We start from the raw sequence: 19,362 nt of genomic DNA on the forward strand, positions 1-19,362 counted from the left end.
AGTTCTATTTATTCAATAATGTTGTGTTATATGCTTTAGCTATAGAGCGATCATTTTTAAGGCATACCCACAGTAATATGGTATTTCCATAACAAAAGTGGCAATGACCTTTTAACAAACAACATAGTGTTCCTCTTCGTCCTCTAGCCAATTTTCTTACTGTTTTTAATTCTCCATTTAAATTGTTGATTGATCTTTCAGATGTAGAGATAGACCCATATTTCATCAATAGTTCTGAATTTTAAATATTTTAGCGATTACCTTTTCGATCGAAGGTCCCGAAAATTTTTATTATTTCTAAATGTGGTTAAGTGAAACAATAAAAGCCTTAACAAACTATTTTATTTTTATTATTATTATTTTTATTTATTATAACAAAAGTGGCAATGACCTTTTAACAAACAACATAGTGTTCCTCTTCGTCCTCTAGTCAACTTTATTACTGTTTTTAATTCTCCATTTAAATTGTTGATTGATCTTTCAGATGTAGAGATAGACCCATATTTCATCAATAGTTCTGAATTTTAAATATTTTAGCGATTACCTTTTCGATCGAAGGTCCCGAAAATTTTTATTATTTCTAAATGTGGTTAAGTGAAACAATAACAACCTTAACAAACTATTTTATTTTTATTCAACAATCATTTAAATCGATTTAAAGCACTTTTTCTATGTTTTTCCCAGTGACTGCAGTTTTTTGGCAGTCCAGAACAATCTCTATCAACTGAGTTGGTACGAATCAGCTGAAACCTTTAATGATGTACCCATTTTGTTACTATAAACTAGATTTATTTATATCGGATTTAATTCACAGCGGCGTATTCATTTTATTTCCTTAAACAATTAAAATTAAGTCATGTAGAAATTATAAATAATAATTTTAATAGTAGTCACGGTTGCATTTTAAAACATTCTTTACAAAATCTAAGTGTTAGGACATCTTTCAACAAGTTTCCGAATAAATTAAGAGATGTGAAATTTATTAGGATTTCGTATTTATTCGCCCACATATTCTTCTTGAAAAATGATCTATATATTCTAACGCTTCTTTAGTCGTTTTTGTAAAACATTTTATCTTCGTTACGAAAATTGGTCTCAGTTTTAGCAATCACTTTTTCAGTTGAACCAAAATTCTTCTGTTGGAGCATCTTTTCTGTACTTAGTGGGGGTGCGGGTCAACTCTGGAGATGTGGATGTGGATTGGATAGCATTTCGGGGAATAATTCACTCAATTTAATCGTCGCATTGAATATGTATAAGGTGTGATATTTTTTCAGTGTCGTATTCAATCATGTTTCAATAAAAAAAACACTCAATATACAAAATTTTTACAAAGTTTTAATATATAATTTTTTATATAAATCTTTCATGACTAACTTTTTGTTGAAATGTATACACATTGGGGCACCTGTGCCCTTGGAAGCGAGTACTCAAGGTAACATGCCTAATTGCATTTAACTTAGCAAAAACCACCACGATCTTTGTCGCACAACCTCCACATAGCATCATCCCTGAATAGTTAGATAGCACCCGCCGGGTAATGCACAAATAGTGCATACAATGAATTCTATCTCCAAGACTTTAAATTTGGGTTGAGCACAAGGTTGGGCACCAATCACGAAAAATCAGATACCAGTGAAGGATATAAAGAAGAAGAATTAGATATGGTAACTGAATTTTGAAGGTCTCCGGAAACAAACTACTTGTCATAATTTATGGATACGCATCTTATATGTTCAAACTTTTTATGAGGAAGGCACCTCTATCCAAACGAAAACCCTTAAATAGAGTCACTTACGTGTACATTTTTTGGAAGAAAAAAGTAACATGTGTTGGGATCATTAGATCATGATAGTTCAACTCAGTACGAATAAATCTGCTATGCCCAAAAATTCCATCATTTCATTAGTTTTCTATGAGAATTTTATGATTGTTAACTTTTCAATTTTCTTATCAAACGATAGGTTTGCCGTAAGTTTTTTTTTTAAATACAGTAGTAAAAACCCCCTTCAACTTTAAAAGTTTGCATGTCTCTAATAGATTTTTGCTTCAAACTTAAATAGATTCGCGTGCAGATTTACAATACTAGTATAAACTTGAATCTGAGATTTTTCTTCCATTGTTATTTTCTATACAAAATATAATGCACAGATATCAAATTATGCGTTAAATTGAAGTTAGATATTCAACTGCATCTCAATTTCCTACAAAACTGAAATTCATATTCAATTAAAATCAAAATTTATTAAGGAAATATGAATTTTTGCTGTAATTTTTTGTATCAAATTATGCGGCAAGGCTAATAAATCATTTTGCTAAAATATGCAATTCGTAAAGATAAAGTCTAAACCTTAAATTATTTTAATATTACGAAATCGTTTTGTAATACAATTGTTGTTGTAATCGTTTATTGTTGTTTTTGTTAATATCTTTTTGCCATAAACTATTGCACACCACCGTGATTTTATGCGATTTAGTTGCAGTCAATCATAATTTCTGTTTTACTAAGAAACGTCTCTTTCTTCACGGTTTCGTATCTTTTGTTATTTGAGGTTTTGTGAACATTTCTGTTTCCTTCCACATTGAATGCGAATAACGCGAGTATCGAAAGATAAACTAATGCGACTGTAATTGGAACTTGAATTACCCAAGCCACTGCAACGCAACTTCAACTCCAGCAACTTTAATTTCAGGCTACAAAACGCTTCAAACTTTTCCCATTGAAAATAAACTGCAAATAAACTGTTCGATGTTATTGTTTTTATTGCCAAATGCTAATGACGTAGCTTTGGAGCGAATACTCTATAATTATAATTTTTCTAATGAACATATGCACTATGATTGAAATGGTTACTAAATGCAGTAAGTATCTATGGACTGTGGCATTTTTCGAAGTGCTCACTTCAGGCTCTAATTGAAAGCACAAAATGCATAAAACTGCGGTTTCCTCCTAAAAATATTGATACTGGTGCAATAATTTCTTTAGGAGGCAACCTAAGGATCTCATAAATCTTGCTTTATTTGTTTGAGAGAATAAAATAGTCATAAAATATTGGATTAGATACTTAAATACTCATGGAATTTTAATTAAGTAAGGAAGATGATTTTAATGTTTTTGAGGGTTTTTTGTTTCATTGAACTTGCAATCTCGTAAAGCTAAAAAAAAGAAATTACTCTTCTCTATAAAATATAATCATCTGAGTAAACGCCTTCTGTGTAATAAACTCACATGTACTTTAAAATTCGACACTGCGACTCAAAGAAATTGATTCGTTGCCGTTTGTCCAATCTCATCTATTCCTACTAAACCTTGAATTCGATTATATTTTTATAGACACCACTTTCATTATATTAAATAAAATAAAATTTAACTAAAACTCAGTTTTTTCAACTCAAAAGTGATTAAAATATTATTATCAATTATCACATATATGTGATTCTATCCTCGTAGGTGTAACTTAAAGCCTATTTTAACAATTTAAATCGAACTTTGATATGGAAATAGGTAACTATGTTCTGTTATGAATACTTTCGATCCAAGAAATCGGGTTTAACTATTCTTTTCTAAGTCGTATTTGACGCATCGGGTCACCTAGAACCTTATGAGTTCCATCTCAGTGCCTATACAGCAAACATGGGATTAAACGATATCAACAAAATTTTTATTTACTTCCACTCTGAAATTACCAGGATACTAGTAAATCGTTATAACTTTTATTGAACCAAAGGAGGTTTAAGATCTTGAACCATGAGGTGTTGTTAAATTTGTCAATAGCCTTGATATTTTTATAGACTCTCACTATTGATAACATAATTGATATCATAGATTGTAGAATATCATATTCCCTTCAAATGACAATAAAAAAGCAGATACAAATAAACAATACACTAGCAGTTCCACCAAACCAAAGGCGCTTTTGTCGCTAATACTGACTTTGCCACTATATATGGAGGATAATTTGCTTCTGGATGAGCCAGTTTCATAGAACTGTCGAATTGGTTTACCTTCACATAATGGGAGAGTCGTTGTCTTTTTCGCCGTTAATCGTATTACCTAGTCTGATTACCTAGTCTATATACGAACCAACGCTATTCCGTCCATTTTTTGCGCTCAAGTGAGCTTTCTTAGTATAAAAGGTCGCCACTCCAACCTAACCTAACCTATAGATGATAATCTTTTTTAAAGCATGCCTTTAAAGTAGTTAGATAGTCAAAATTGATTATACAACATTATCGTATGTGTTTTACTCTTAATTTATTTTTTTCATTCGATGCAATTGTATTTCGATTTCTTTCTATTTCAATAACATAGCAACTAACAAGTCAGATTTTGATCCAATTAAATTTTTTTTCAATCAGCTCGTAAGTTATTAGAATATATACATGATATTCTAATGATATTCTTTTGTAACTAACTTTCCGAAAATTCTATAAATTAAATTTGAGGCTGCTATTCATATTCTGATCTTAAATCTTCTCCATGATTCCAGTGACTTATTTAGTGAGTAGCATCTTCAATATTCAATTTTTCAAAACAAAACTAAGGTAATACTCAATGGAAGCTAATTACGAATAATAGAGTAATTTTGTTAATAAACAGTTCTAATCTTTTCACTTGCCTGCACAGCGTTCTTCCTGTTAATGCAGTACAATAATATTGTAAAATATAAATTTTCCGAGCTTTTCTTAAAATTTTAACTAACTTTGTCTTATAATATCTTTTATCACGAAATAAAAGTACATTCAGACTATCTTTCATATATTAAACAAATAAAGTAATTATGTGCAGCTAATCATTTCAAACTTATGACGCTTTAAGTCTAAATCAAAAAATGCTTCATGGTATGTAAGAGGAGCTGATATCCACAGAGATCTGAGAGTGGATTCAGTTGAAAAATACATTAAAGATCGTGCTCTGAAACTGTTCAATACAATTGACACTCAGTATCCTAAAAATACAGCGAAATTTGATAAACACAGGCAGATACAAAGACATCAGATCTATCATATTATAAAGCCCCGTAAAACCCCGTATTTAGTGTGACTTAAAACTTTCCACAGATAAAATAGAGTAAAGGTGCTGATTCACCAACTCAGACATCTGAATATCAATATCAATATATATATTAATGGAAACAGTCACCCACTCTATCCCCATTTTTCCATATTCATAAAAAATCATCAATATTTTAAGATGGAAGCTCCAAATGCCTTAGCTTATATTTAATTAAATTATGCGCATTTCTTTAGAGATGTCAATATTAATGGCATTTTAATTACTCTATAGCTGGTTTATAATTTCGTTCTAATACAACCCAGTAAGTAAAATAGTAAATAAACGTTCACAGCAAATTAAAAAAACTCCAAATTCGAAATATATTAGTCAGTCACTGACTCTCAGCTTTAAATTTAGGGTACCAAGGGTTGAACTTGGTACTTGCAGACTCAGAAAATTGTTAACAAATAATTAAATATAAGAAAAAATTCCAAAAAGACCACTGATGATGGGTATACTCGAAACAGCTGTATGGTCAGCCAAAAATTCAATTAATTAAAAATAATTAAAAATTTTGTTGTTACAATGCACTACTGTTCGAAACCTTTCTATATGTATAGTATATGTAAATCGTATATGTTTGTATGTGTAGTATAGTATGTACATATAATTAGTTAAAATGATAATTTATATATATTTGTTATTGTGAAATTGCAACGTCACCAATCTTTTTTGTTTTAAAAACTAGTGTCGTGAGTTCGACCAACTGCTGGTACTGCGGCCAAATGAGTCCTATTACGTTACCGAGTTACAGTTATATCATATCTAAAAACTTTTTCCGCTGTCCAGTAAAATCTGAACAGATTTTACATTATATAATGAAAAGTAAAAATATGGCATTTGTTTGCTCTTATGTAGCACTTTTTCAACTTTAACAAGATTGAAGTTTACCAAGATTAAAGATTACCAAGATAAGTTCATGCTTTGGTCACCTTATGAAATCACATCTGAATACCTTTATTATTGACAAAATCTTATTTATATTTTTCTATTTTAAATTGTATATATATTTTAATTAAACTACTGTTTCAATCATCTCTATGCATAATGTATTGCATTTCAAATCAGGATTTGAATGCTTCATAAAACCAAGAAAGATTAGAATATTAAATATTCTAATTTTTCTGAAATTCTTACAATAGCCAGATTTTTCTCTTCTATCGCATAGACCATACAATAGAACAACAATTCAATTTCGTTACATAAAACATTTAATATAAAATAATGCTAATAGTGCATAATAGAAGCCAAACCTCTTATTTCATTCCTAACCAACACTCAGAAGCTTTGCTTTGAAGGTAACAAACTCCTACATGCTTGAAGCCAATATTTATTTTGCAATTGCCAATTGTTAAGAAAGTTGTTATACTCGTAGCTGCTATTGGCATTTGCCAAACTGGTTAGGACCAAAATACTGACGTCAGCATGCTCGGGTCCGCATTGCAGTGGTAATTGGTTCTTATTGTAATCATTAAAAGCAACTCGCTGCGGGCCTTAGTATGATCTTTAGCAGATATTTTCTTATAAGTGAATGTAATATGTACACTCGTGCAGGCTAAGATTTATACTTGTTCGCTTGTCACAGTTCGTTTTAGTATCTAGAGACCAATGTATCTTATTTAGCACTTAAGTAAAACCGAAAACTTGTCTTAATAGGTCATACAGTTGCGGTTTCTGATACTGTTGCATGACTCCAATTAAACTTGTTTCTAAAGTTTTTGCATAAATAACCGCCGCGCCGCATTTCGCGTACTTATTACGAGTAAACGTAAACGCGCTGAGCCGAGTTGTTGACTTGTATTAGAATGTGGCTAGCACTGAAAAATGTTAAATTTAAATAAGGCTTAGATCTTGAAATCCGATTATAACCTTATAATGCAGATGTCATAAATAAGCTGTTTTACTTTTCATTAAATGTGTCCACTGCAGACGATTGGGAGTCAGGAATAAATACTGCAAGCTGGCATACTTCCACTAAGTAAATTAAATGAAAGGAAATTTGGGTTATAAGTTGCTCCATTTGAGAGTAGCTCAGAACTTAACAGGACAACAAAAACAAATTAATATAGTAGCAATTTAATTTGTTAATAATTAATTATATTTTTATTTTTTAATTATGTGTACACTTTTTATCCAATTTACTTAAGTTTTAATATTTTTATATAAAGTCTTGATTAATTAATTCACACCTTTTGGTTGGTATGCGGCTTGTTATTGGCTTTTTCTTTTACTTTTTTGTATAACAAGTGAAAGGTTGGGAGTTTGATTGATTTATATTTACATTTTATCGTCACGATATTGCTTCAGGTGTAAAAATATTTAGAAACTGAAATAAAGCTGTCACTAAATGCCCTTGAATCAAGACAGTACTTGCAAAACATACCACTTGATGAACATTGGCCTTCATATATAATTTTAAAAGCAAAAAATTCCATCATTCCTGAGCCTAACACCAAAAATTATAATAATTAATAATTTTGAGACTAATAAGAGAAACATGTAATTAATTAATGTTAGAATTGCCAACAAGCATTTATGTTGTTTTAATTAAATTTGATTAATATTCTTAGCTATATGATAACTCTATCAAGAGAGTCAATCGGGTTAAGTGTGGCAATACTTCATTAGAGTCTAGTGAAACCTTAAAATCTTTTAATTCCCATCGTAGCACTCGTATGAACAAGTTGCTTACTCAGCCATTCCAACTTTTTCGACTAAAGTCAAGCAAATATAGTTCGCTTATTTAGTTAGCAACTTGTATTTATCAAAATTAAAAGAATTTGCATTCTTTTTCACCTTATATATTTCAACTCCTTCTACTAAGGTTAAAAGAGTTCAGTTCGCTGATAAATAACTAGATTTCATAAAGCCTTTTAATTTTTATCGTATCACTGATAAGTGTAGCACTTATATAAGCAAGTTACATAACTTTTCAGTTCAGACACTCTTTCACTAAAGTCAAGCAACTTTACTTGCAGGCGAGTACCTTGATTTCATAAAGCATTTCAATCCCCATCATATCCCCGATACTTTTAGCACTTATATTAGATCCCTCTTTATGTGCTAATTTATATGGATAGTAATGACTAACAACTTCTTCCACTAATAAAAACTGAAAACAAAACTAATTTTAATAAAATATTGTTAAAATGAAGATCTCAATTTTTGTATTTGTATCCAGACGAGTATTATTCATTGATATGATGTGGGTTTAATAGGCTTAAGTTTCAATTGGTATCTTTTAATGCTTTCTTCCTGTTATAAAAAGACCATAAGTTATAATATAAATATTATAGTAATTATTATTATTCATTCACCGATTGTACCACTCAGGCAATGTCATTCCACCTTATTAAATTTTACTTTATCTGTTTTTATATATATATCTTTATCTTCTCTCCTTCCGATATCCGTCTCTCTCCGCTCCTCCTCTCCTCTCTGTCTCTCTTTCTCTCTCTCTCTAACTGTATTTATGTATATCTCTTTCACTTCCTTCTCTGGAATACTCTCACCCTCCATTCCACCTTCCCCTTATTCACCCTTTTTTTCTGTCTTTAAATTTACCTCGATCACTATCTATCTGTTACTACTCCAACCCTCTCCACTCTATCTCTCTCTTTCTCTCTATTTCACTTCATATTTCTTTCTTTATATTACTCGTATCATTTTGCTATTGCCTCCTACCTTCCCTCTCCTCTCTCTCTTTTCTCCAATACTCTCATTTCGGCTCTCGCACATTTTAAATGTTTAGTGTTTGAAAATAGAAACATATTAAAGTCAAAATTAATTTTTAATAATTTTTAAAAACGACTTCAATCCACAACAATATCTACAACAATATTTTGTATTTTCATCAAAAGTTATTCAGGAAATCAATTAATTTAATGATACAGGATCAATATATGAAAAGTATATATTTGTAAATAAATCATTTAAAATATATGTAAACAAATTACAAATGATAAAATATATAAATAATGTAGCATCTATAAGGAAATGCATATTATGGTATTACACAGCAAAAAATATTCAAAGCAAGTTAACCACACTCAATTAATTTTAAAGGTAATATCATACACAATATTTAAAATTTAAAGAAAAAAAGTTAAAATTTCAAAAAAAAAAAAATGGTTTGTAATAATAAAAATTTATTATTTATTGTTAAAATAATGTATTTATTGCAAAAATAAAACATTTTTTATTCAAAACTCACACAAAAAGAGTAATCCCAAGCACTTTAAAGTAACCGAGCAGCGTAAGTACAACAACACAAATGCCTTTGTGTGCAGTTTATATTACAATTTGTCTGGCAGAGCTTTACAAGACCAATTAATTTAATCATATCAATTGCCACAATAACAACAATGAAGCAAATGCAACAACAAAAGCGCTTACAACAAAATACAATAACAAAAATAATAATAATAAACCTGTGCATAAGAAATTTAATATGATTTTTTTTTGTTTTTTTGTTTTTTTGTTGCTTTTCTTAGTGTAACTGTTACTTTTTATTGAAATTTTTATATTTATTGTTTAGCCACAGTTTCACAATTGCAAATTAAGGTTGCACAAAAAACAAACAAAAAAATAAAATAAAATAAATACAAAACAAAAGAAAACAAAGAAGTGTTGTGCTTTTTTATTTATTACACAGAAAATATTTTTTATGTGGAAATATTCTTTCTTTAGGAGCTTTAAAGTTTCTATGAAATTTCTACTTTTATTTTATAATTTATTTTTTTCTTTTAAAAATATTGACGATGTTGAAAAAATAAATTTAGTTAGTTTATATTTTTTTTAACTTGTTTTATATTTTATTTTATTATTAATATTATAATTTAATAATATATAAGTTTATTTAAGTGTATTATAATTAAATTAATAATAATAATACTGAAATAATCATAAATAACTAATAATAAAATAAATTAATAATTATGATATAATAACTTTTGGTTTTAACTTTTAAAATTTAAAATTTAATTTATTATTTATTATGTTTTAAAGTCTATATATGAAACACATTTTAATTACAAATAAACTGTAAGTTGGAAGAGGTCCTCCAATGTACTGGCGTCTTTTAAAAATATTGACGATATTGAACAAATAACTTTAGTTTATATTTTTTATAATTGGTTTTATATTTTATTTTACTATTAATTATAATTTAATAATATGTAATGTTTATTTAAGTGTATTATAATTAAATTAATAATAATAATACTAAAATAATCATAAATAACTAATAATAAAATTAATTAATAATTACGGTATAATAACTTTTGGTTTTAACTTTTAAAATATAAAATTAAATTTATTATTTATTGTGTTTCAAAGGCTATGTACGAAACACAGTTTAATTACAAGTAACCTATAAGTAGGAATAGGTCCTCCAGTGTACTGGCGTAAACTTTGGAAGTTAATATTATTTAATTTTAGTTGATTATTTTTATTGAAATTATTTAATAAACATTTTATTTTACGTTGAAATTAATATACATCATAAGAATTTATATATAATACATATGTATATCTATCTATAGTATATGCAATAAAATACACAGTAAATAATATAATTTCTTTAACATTGAGAACTACATATTTTCATATTCATATTCATATAATAAGTAATATTTTTAAAATCTTTATTAAAATTTTTTAAATAAAGTATATACCATATATATACAAAATAACAAATAAAAATGCACAATAAAAGTACATAATGCATATGTCACCTGCATTTATTTATTACAAAAACAATAAACGGTTTGGCTCTATTGTTTTTGTAACAAAAAAGTTTTCTTACATTAAGTCTGCTGCTTTCAATTAAACTACATGATTGTTGTTGTTTAAAAGCTTCTTTTTGTACTTATAATTTTTTTTTCGTCTACGCACTTGTTTACATACAATTTTTTTTAAGTTTTTGAAAAACAAGAATCAATAAACCTAACACGTGCTACCGCTGCCTCAGGCCGTATGAGCAACCCCAAAGAAGAACTCTAAAATACAAAACCAGCAGAAAAACGACTCAAATATTCATTTGAGTAATGTTCATTTCTATTGAGTTTGGTTAAGTTTTAAGAGTTAAAAGTGAATTTACTTGAATGTATGAATTTAGCTCTTGAGTTGGTGATGTTAAGAGTTACAAAAAAATTTATTAATGGTGCATTTTATTATAATATAAATTATACATTAAACAAATAATATTTAAATAATTAAATTTTAATAATAGTGATAAATAAGAGTAAAATGATTTCATTGTGTGACAGTGAAATACTAAACTCACTTTAAAGCAATTTTGAAACCACCTTTAAAGTTAAAATAATTATCTGTGTTTTTTCCACTGTAGATGGCAAAAACTATATCTATGCATATCTATATGTTAGAGTAATTCGGCAACAAACATTCGACTAGAAGTAGAGCAAACCATGGTAGCTCAATTACAGTCTGCAGAACTACAGGAATATGCAGAGATATTATTCAGAGAATATAGATCAACCAGCAGTAATCAATCATAATAGCATCAAAAAAATTAAGATCACTGTGCACTTCTTATCACTTCTTATCTCATAACAATTATTGCTATTCTTCTTTTAGTCTTGAACTTTTGACAGAGCGTAGTTGTGTGATTATAATCATCAATTAACACTTTACTCTATCTATAATAAGCAAAGACTATGTATTTTTCACGCCATCTAATATTAGACGATTTTCAGTACTGTCATATATTTTTCTCAATATTGTCTTTGATCATTTAGATGATCTACTGTAATAAGAAAAAAAAAAAGTGCCATTATTATTTTTACTTTAATAATAATAAAATAATTTAATAATTTATTTCTTAACCAAATTCATCAAATAAACCAGCTAAGGTTTTCAGTTTTTATATAGCTTTTACGATTCGGAAAGTTGTTGTTATAAAGTGTTGAATGCAATAAATTAAGGTAAATAGAAAATTTTAAATTTTTCTAAGGTTAAAATTATTCAGTATTGTTAATATTTGTGCTAAAAATATTACCCGTTTAATCAAAACAGCACAATGTTATTTCAGACCTAAGCAAGAATATTTTTAAACAAAATTCCTATAGTCAGCAAGTCCATGGCTTAGAACTTCTTTTTGGTATCACATTGAGTCGACTTAGTATGCTCTAGGTAAGATGAACTTAGGTGAAATGGTTTTCTACAGGTGCCTATCGATCTATCTGTTTTAAGCAGGAGGGTGAGGTGGAAGAACAATCGAATAACCCATTTAATTCCACATTCCTAGTAAGTTTGGTTAAAGAAAGGTAACCAAACTAATATAATTATTTATTATTAATATTGCATTTAACCCATTTGCTTACTCTGACCCAAGAGTAAGGGTTAGAGTTAATGTCGGACAAACAAAATGATGTTTGTGTCACATTAGCACGCTGCATGCTTTTCGCTGAAGCCATCTCTTAATTGAATCGGAATAAACTTTTGCATACACCTAGAATATAAGTGTTAGATGCAACTTATAAAATCTACATATTATTACATTTTGTAACCACGCTAATATCCTTTAATCCTTTTAGAATGAAACGACTTCATTAACCATCATATTTACCTAATATATATGAAATCTTATTTACTTTTATAATAAAACCTTTAATATATTTATTTGCTTATATACTGCAAAGTCATAGAACATGCATATCCTTTCATCACATGTCTATGTATTCTACATTCTTTCTTCTATTCTCCTTATTGAATATTCCTTCAGCCCAACTCAGAAGGGACGAGTATTTTAAAAATGCGTAAAAGATTTGACTTTTGTGTCTGAAGCAGCATTTGTGATTGTCTTCATTGTTTGAATTGCGGTAATTTCTTGGCGCACGTGGCATCAACCAGGCATGTCATACTTCAGCACCAACATTTTAATTCCTTCCACTGAAAACAGAATTCATTTAACGAAGTGAAGCAATTACTCGATGGCTTAAATGAAGAATTTTAACTGCAGTAACAGAGGTCTCACGTCGTTTGAGGTCTACTGTGGAGTGCATGCATTGCCAGCATAAGCAAGCAACATGCCTTGAGACGCATTTGCTGCAAGGCACATAGTTGAGATTGCAGCTATTGTTGTGTACAAAAGAAGTTCTAAGGGAGTTTCCTTAGGAATTGGTGCAAAAGTTAAAATTTATGTCTGCGGAATTTTTCTATAATTTTAATAAAAGTTCTCCTTTTTAAAGATTATGCATGGAATATGCAATATTTCTGAAGAAAAATAAATTTATTTTTCGCAGTCGTTTCTAATTGTTATTTTGTAAGTCAAACGTTTCTGAATTCATGATTTCAATTTTTACTCTATTGAAGAGTAAACTCATTTCTATACAATATTTTTTTCATACCTTGCATGCTTTTAAAATTACCCGTTTATGTCACTAAGACAGTTCTATATACTTTTTGTATTCCCACTTGGTTGCACTTATAGCCCTTTTAAGCTTAAAATAGCAAATAAGGATTATAAGATTATAATGTCGCAGGAATACTGTTTTCAAATGGAAGTGTCAATTTTTATTTTCTTTGGCACGGAAAAAAATATTTGGCGGAGTGCTTTAGATCCAATAATATTTTTTGTGCTAAGTGCGAAGCGAAAAAAGGAAGAGGAGTTCGAAACTCTTCCGTTGCTATATTTCATCATTTTTGGTTTTAATGGATGGTGAATAACACTACCAGTATTGATTGATTTATTTCCACATCCACTAAAAATGTATGAGTTACATAGATTATGACAAAAAAGTAAAACAGTAGACTTTTAAATAGAATAATAATAATTAAAGAATAATAAGAGAAAGATAATGAAACCACTGGACAGAGGTTTCAGTCTATTTGAGTTTGAAAAGTGCTCGAATCTAACCGGCTTATCCTAACCTAATAGAAAATATAACTATTTTCTGATTTAAAGCAATTACTTCGAAATAATTATGTATAAATTGCTCTACCTTAGACAATCAATTGACAACAATTTGAAAGACAATGAAACACCTATCTTATAACTTTAAAATTTTTCCATTTTAGTCAAAATCCTACCTTAAATTAAATACCAAAACATTTCAGATCTATTTGAAATATGAAAAAGTGATTCTTAATCCACAACCTTCTATCTACTCGGACTTCTATTTCTGTCAGAAATATACAATACCTCAACAAAAAGTCATAATCTCATAGTCATCTTTCAATAAATCACAGCTCATCTGTCTGAAATCTCTTACTAAACTTTATAAATTTCCAGATAAGCGTGAAAATATTAACTCTAAAGCAAAAGGATTCAAAATTGGAAACTACAAAAGAAATTTGGCATTCATTCAAGAAATTTTTCGCAATCCTGCTTTATTAATTTGAGTTGGGAATATCCGGATTTGTTACTGCAGCATTGAGTGTGGCAACACAAAATCAAAAAAAATTTTATTGCAGTCTGCAGCACTTAATTGAAAAAAGGACAATAAAATCGTCCTGCATTTGGAAAGTTACACTTTTTATAGCACAAATGGAGCCAAGAGAATGTTTGTCATTTTCCATTAAGTAGACGGGCAATTGTTTCAATATTGGACTTTTTATATTACAACGGTAGTAATTTCATGTGAAATTATCGTAAGAGAACAACATATTGAAAAAAATTCTTTTTTATTCTCATTGTTGTAATCTTACAATAAAATACTAATTACTATCAAACTTCAAGTGGTTGTAACATTTGGTGTGGTCTGAACTTGGAAGAGATATTAAAGTTCATTGCAATAAAATTAAGCTGAAAAATAATTGACGACTTAAACAAGAACGTGAATAGTTTGATAGTTTTCAGTATGCTTGCAGGCGTGTCCAGGAAGCGAAAAAGGAAACTGGGACCAATAACATGTTCTCCTCATAAAAACAAAGAAAACATACTTTATTTTATTTAAAGTTCTTATTAATGTCTATTATTCTAATATTACGACTTTACTAATACAACAGGTCCTCCTATTCATCCATTATTACTGCACAAGTCTGTCTGTCATGAACATGCCTTTATGTCTATAAGTTCGTTATGGGTTCATCATATTTAGGATATACATTCTTCTCTTTATATAATAAAATATTAGTTAGAACAAGACTGTCTGGCATGCATACTACTAAGTCCATATCCTCATTGGGTCTTACATACAATGCGATTCATACCTCATACAGAGTTTACATTTCACTTTTGCAATTGAATAGGATAGATACAGAAAATGCAACTAAATTCGATAAGGCACTACTTTGCATGGTTTTAAATCATGACTGTTAGCAAGTGGATATTTATGTGTGGCAACCGCTCCGTCCCACTTTGCTGGATAAGTTTTTTCGACTCGACGCAGACTAGTTTCAATTAATTTCATTTGTTCATAATCCGTTCTTGATCCCAAACAATCTTCTTTTCTTTCACACTTCCTTTATATAACTATATTATAAGCCATGTATTCGTACTTGTTGTGCGTTTCAAGTTATTTGCTGTATAAGTCTTCCCAGACTATAACAAAAACAACTAGAACTGAAATTGGATACCATAGGATCTAAGTGTCCCAATCTTTAGTTATCGTGGACACAAGGATGGCTCCATAAGACAACGTAGTGGATTAGTTGAGATCAGATAGAGTATTAGCATTCGTGCTTTTACTCAATGTAGAGTTGCATTTTGCAATCAGGTGCTGGTATTCAAAGATGCAGTTTAAATAACTTCACTCCTCAACAAAGAAAAATTTGTATTCAAATATATAACTTCAATGGGTACAGATGGAATTACTTCACAAAAGGGTGTTTATCAGCGCATTATCTTGATGCGTTTATGAAAACTGCAGTATTAAGGCTTCACGCTCGCATAAGAATTACAACATTTATTCTGGCTTGTAGTATAATGTTTATAATGTCCATCATATGAACCAACAACAAATTGTCTACTCTGTTTAAAATTTGCTGAAGTAGTTATTTTGGTTTATCCCTTCCTGAGTACACACCAATTAATCTTGCCTGTCTGCAACCAGCACAACGTGTCGACTAATAAAATATGCATAATGCGTTCTCAAAAATTGTTCTGAACAAGACTATTTCTACATTATTCAGTTGTAAATTTATGTAAGTTAGCTAATATAAGCCTAAATGCAAAAAAGTTACAGTAGTTGTAGATAAGCCCATCACGTTAAAACAAATGCGTTTCAAATACACAAGATAACAAACAATTGCAGAAAAAAAACAGCAGCTCAACTTGGAAATTCCAATACTTGGTAATTAAGCAAACACAAAACGTTCTGGCCAAGTTTAAACTGCAGCTCCAGTCGCATTCTACTGGATTGCATTCCCAACAGTTGTAAGTGCAACTGCCGAGTGTTAACATGGGCGCTATATCCACGCGTTTAATTTACATAGCAATTTTCTTAGTAATCGCCTGCGTTTTTGTCAGCACTCATCGCATGCGCGATAAGGAAAAGGATAAAGATCGAGTACGGGAGAAACACCATGTGTTAATACAGCGCATACGTACCACAAGTCAATTTTTGAGAAACAATTGTAGTTGCCTAAGCGAGTGGAATTGTGGCTGCTGTGCCAATATAATTAATACTATTTTCAATTTTAATCAAAGTAGTGAGTAATTATTAGTCTACTTAATAAATACTACTGTTCATAGCTTTTTTTAATTTTTTAATTTATCCTATGTTTAATAATAGTATGTGCTCGTTGGACAACAAATCAGGACTTATTTGACATACGCACAGATATAATTTTGAATGGTGATACGGTTTTGACAAATCATTTTTCTGGTAATGAAATACCGCCTTTCTGTATACCACTACCGGTGCCGCTTCCACTACCGCTTTCCGGCTGCTTGAAATTGCATGGCATAAGGCAGCATAGCGACACCAGCACACTCCATGCATGCAGCAATGCCACGTTAAATTTTCTTAGCTTTGAGTTGTTAAACTTCCAATTAGCCTGTATGGATTTCAGTGTTAGAGGCATTGAAGTCGTCGATGACTCCAATGATAATGGTGTAACAACAACAGCTAATCCTGAAATATCATTAGGAGTTGTAGATGAAATAAACTCCACGAATAATTGAAATAAATAAATCTACTCTGCACATAAGCACATATCAGATACCTTCAAGTGCACATTATCTTATCATACTACTCTAATTATATTATTTATATACATATATCATTAATGAAATTAATTTTTTATATTTATTATAATTATTGAATAAACATTTTATTATTTATTACATGTAATAATTTACATAATTTTATTATTGCAATAAAAGTACATAATTGGCTTTGCATGAACTTAAATAACATTTACATTAAAAAATATTTTCATTTGCAGTTTTAATATATAATTGACTTTAAGCAAATATATATAGTAATATATATTTAAAAATAAATAAAATTTAAAATATAATTAAGTTACATTGTTTGTATAAAATGCACTACACATACGACAAAAATATTAACATACAACATAAAGCATTTGTTTATTATAACTTAATTTTTTATATACATTTTTGCAATTTTGTGTCTAACATCAAAAATAAGTGCAATATCAATTATAACTAAAAGGGAATATTTTTTTATTTAATTTCCTTGTTTTAATAAAGAATTTATATGATATAAATTTAGGATTCTCAATTAATATGTGGCTTTGTTAATTAACAAGCATAGCAGTAAACACTTCTATTTCCCTAACTTTGAATTAGTTTTATTTTTATTTAAATTAAAAATTTGTTATTAATATACGTGAATTTCTGCAGATCAGAATTCTTGACATTTGTAATACAGAAACCAACTATGGCAACAATAAGCATAAAAAATATCTCCTTGTGTCTAAATTGCCTTCTAACCTCAGTTTAATATACGTTTAGGTTCTTTAAATGCTATGTTTCACATAGCATGGAGAAGTTACGAAGAATCCCACAACAACAACAGTAGATATCTTCGATGTTTGTATGCAAATAAGAACAGCTTCTTCTTAATGCCCGTTTCCATTAGTTGGATATAGGGACGCAAAATAAGAAATAAACACATACACATTATCTAAAACTTCTTTTATATATTTAATTGAATTAATTATCTAAAATGAAATTTGGACTATCAGGGTCTATTACTACCTGAATTACGATACTATCACTGCACAGTGAACCCATTTAATATAGATTATATATTGTAGATAAGTAAACTTGAAATCTTGTCATGCTCTACACTACGACATGGCAACATCTTCAATAAAATCTAAATGGATATTTTCTTAAAATAAATATATTATTTTTTACTCGAAACGTAATATTGATTCATACGATAAAATTGATAATGCGAAATGCACATAAATTTAAATCAGTGATTCGAACCCGAACTAAATCGTAAACCGATAGCCGATAATTTTTTTAAAAAGCAAACCGGCATTGAAAACCGAAAACATATATCGGTTTATTTCGATTCAACATCGTGCAGTGCGGTACTTGCTTATTAGAGAACATGGGCATTACTCTTCAGTTATCAAAACTATTGAATAAGAATAAATCGTGATTTCAATCACTATTTGTGATAAATATAAAATACATAAAAAAATATTTATGCAGAACTAAACCAAAAAAGCCAGGCTCTCTCTAAGCGCTAGTTTCAATTTTCAATAATTTTACCTAAAGACATAATTTTAATATATTTTTTAACTGTATAAATGGTTATGGATTTAGAAGAATTTGAAAGACCTATAGACGAACATGAATCTCTTGTCGCAAAAAAGACTAGAAGTGAAAAAAACGATTCTATTAAACACGCTAAAGAAAATCGAAGAACTAACTGTTCATTGCAAGAGATTCAGAGAATTATTTAATTAACAAGAAAGGATGGTGAGAAACTGGAACTTCCCAACTGAAGTTCCTGAAGTTTTAAGATATATTAATTTTATATTGTAAAATGCACACCATTTAAAAACATATTAACAAACAAAGCAAAAAAATAAAAAAAAAAAATTGTTGCAATTCGGATCATTGCTCTGTTCAAGGAGAACCCTACTTGTTGTGAGCAGCACTTAGTTGTCGATGGCAAATGGCTTAGATTTTTATCTACTGCTTATTGTAGTGATTTACAATATACATTAGGGTGTCCCAAAAAATTCAAATTCTTTATTTTTTTAAACCTTACGCATTTCAGTGGTAAAAGCACCTTATTAGGATTTGTGTTTTCTGAATTCCATGAAGGTTTACGAAACAGTCGACACATATATAACATTAACCAAAATTTTGTAATAAATATTCAATATTGAAATAATCAGTTTTATCGCTA

The 19,362-nt window shown here is 29.2% G+C and overlaps 1 protein-coding gene across 1 annotated transcript; it reads left to right on the forward strand.

Moving 5' to 3' along the window:
- Positions 1-16,358: 16,358 nt before the first annotated feature.
- On the forward strand, positions 16,359-17,219 carry LOC119673916. The gene is made up of 2 exons (XM_038085031.1): positions 16,359-16,669; positions 16,753-17,219. The coding sequence occupies exons 1-2, from the start codon at positions 16,420-16,422 to the stop codon at positions 17,142-17,144; spliced, it is 642 nt and encodes a 213-aa protein (XP_037940959.1). The 5' UTR covers positions 16,359-16,419; the 3' UTR covers positions 17,145-17,219.
- The last annotated feature ends 2,143 nt before the right edge of the window (positions 17,220-19,362 follow it).

This window comes from Teleopsis dalmanni, chromosome 2 (assembly GCF_002237135.1).
Source record: "Teleopsis dalmanni isolate 2A chromosome 2, ASM223713v2, whole genome shotgun sequence".
NCBI lineage: Eukaryota > Metazoa > Arthropoda > Insecta > Diptera > Diopsidae > Teleopsis > Teleopsis dalmanni.

Coding starts and splice junctions, on each gene's coding strand:
- LOC119673916 (XM_038085031.1), top strand. CDS start 16,420: ATGGGCGCTATATCCACGCGTTTAATTTACATAGCAATTTTCTTAGTA. Junction 16,670..16,752: donor TTTCAATTTTAATCAAAGTA/GTGAGTAATTAT, acceptor GTTTAATAATAG/TATGTGCTCGTTGGACAACA.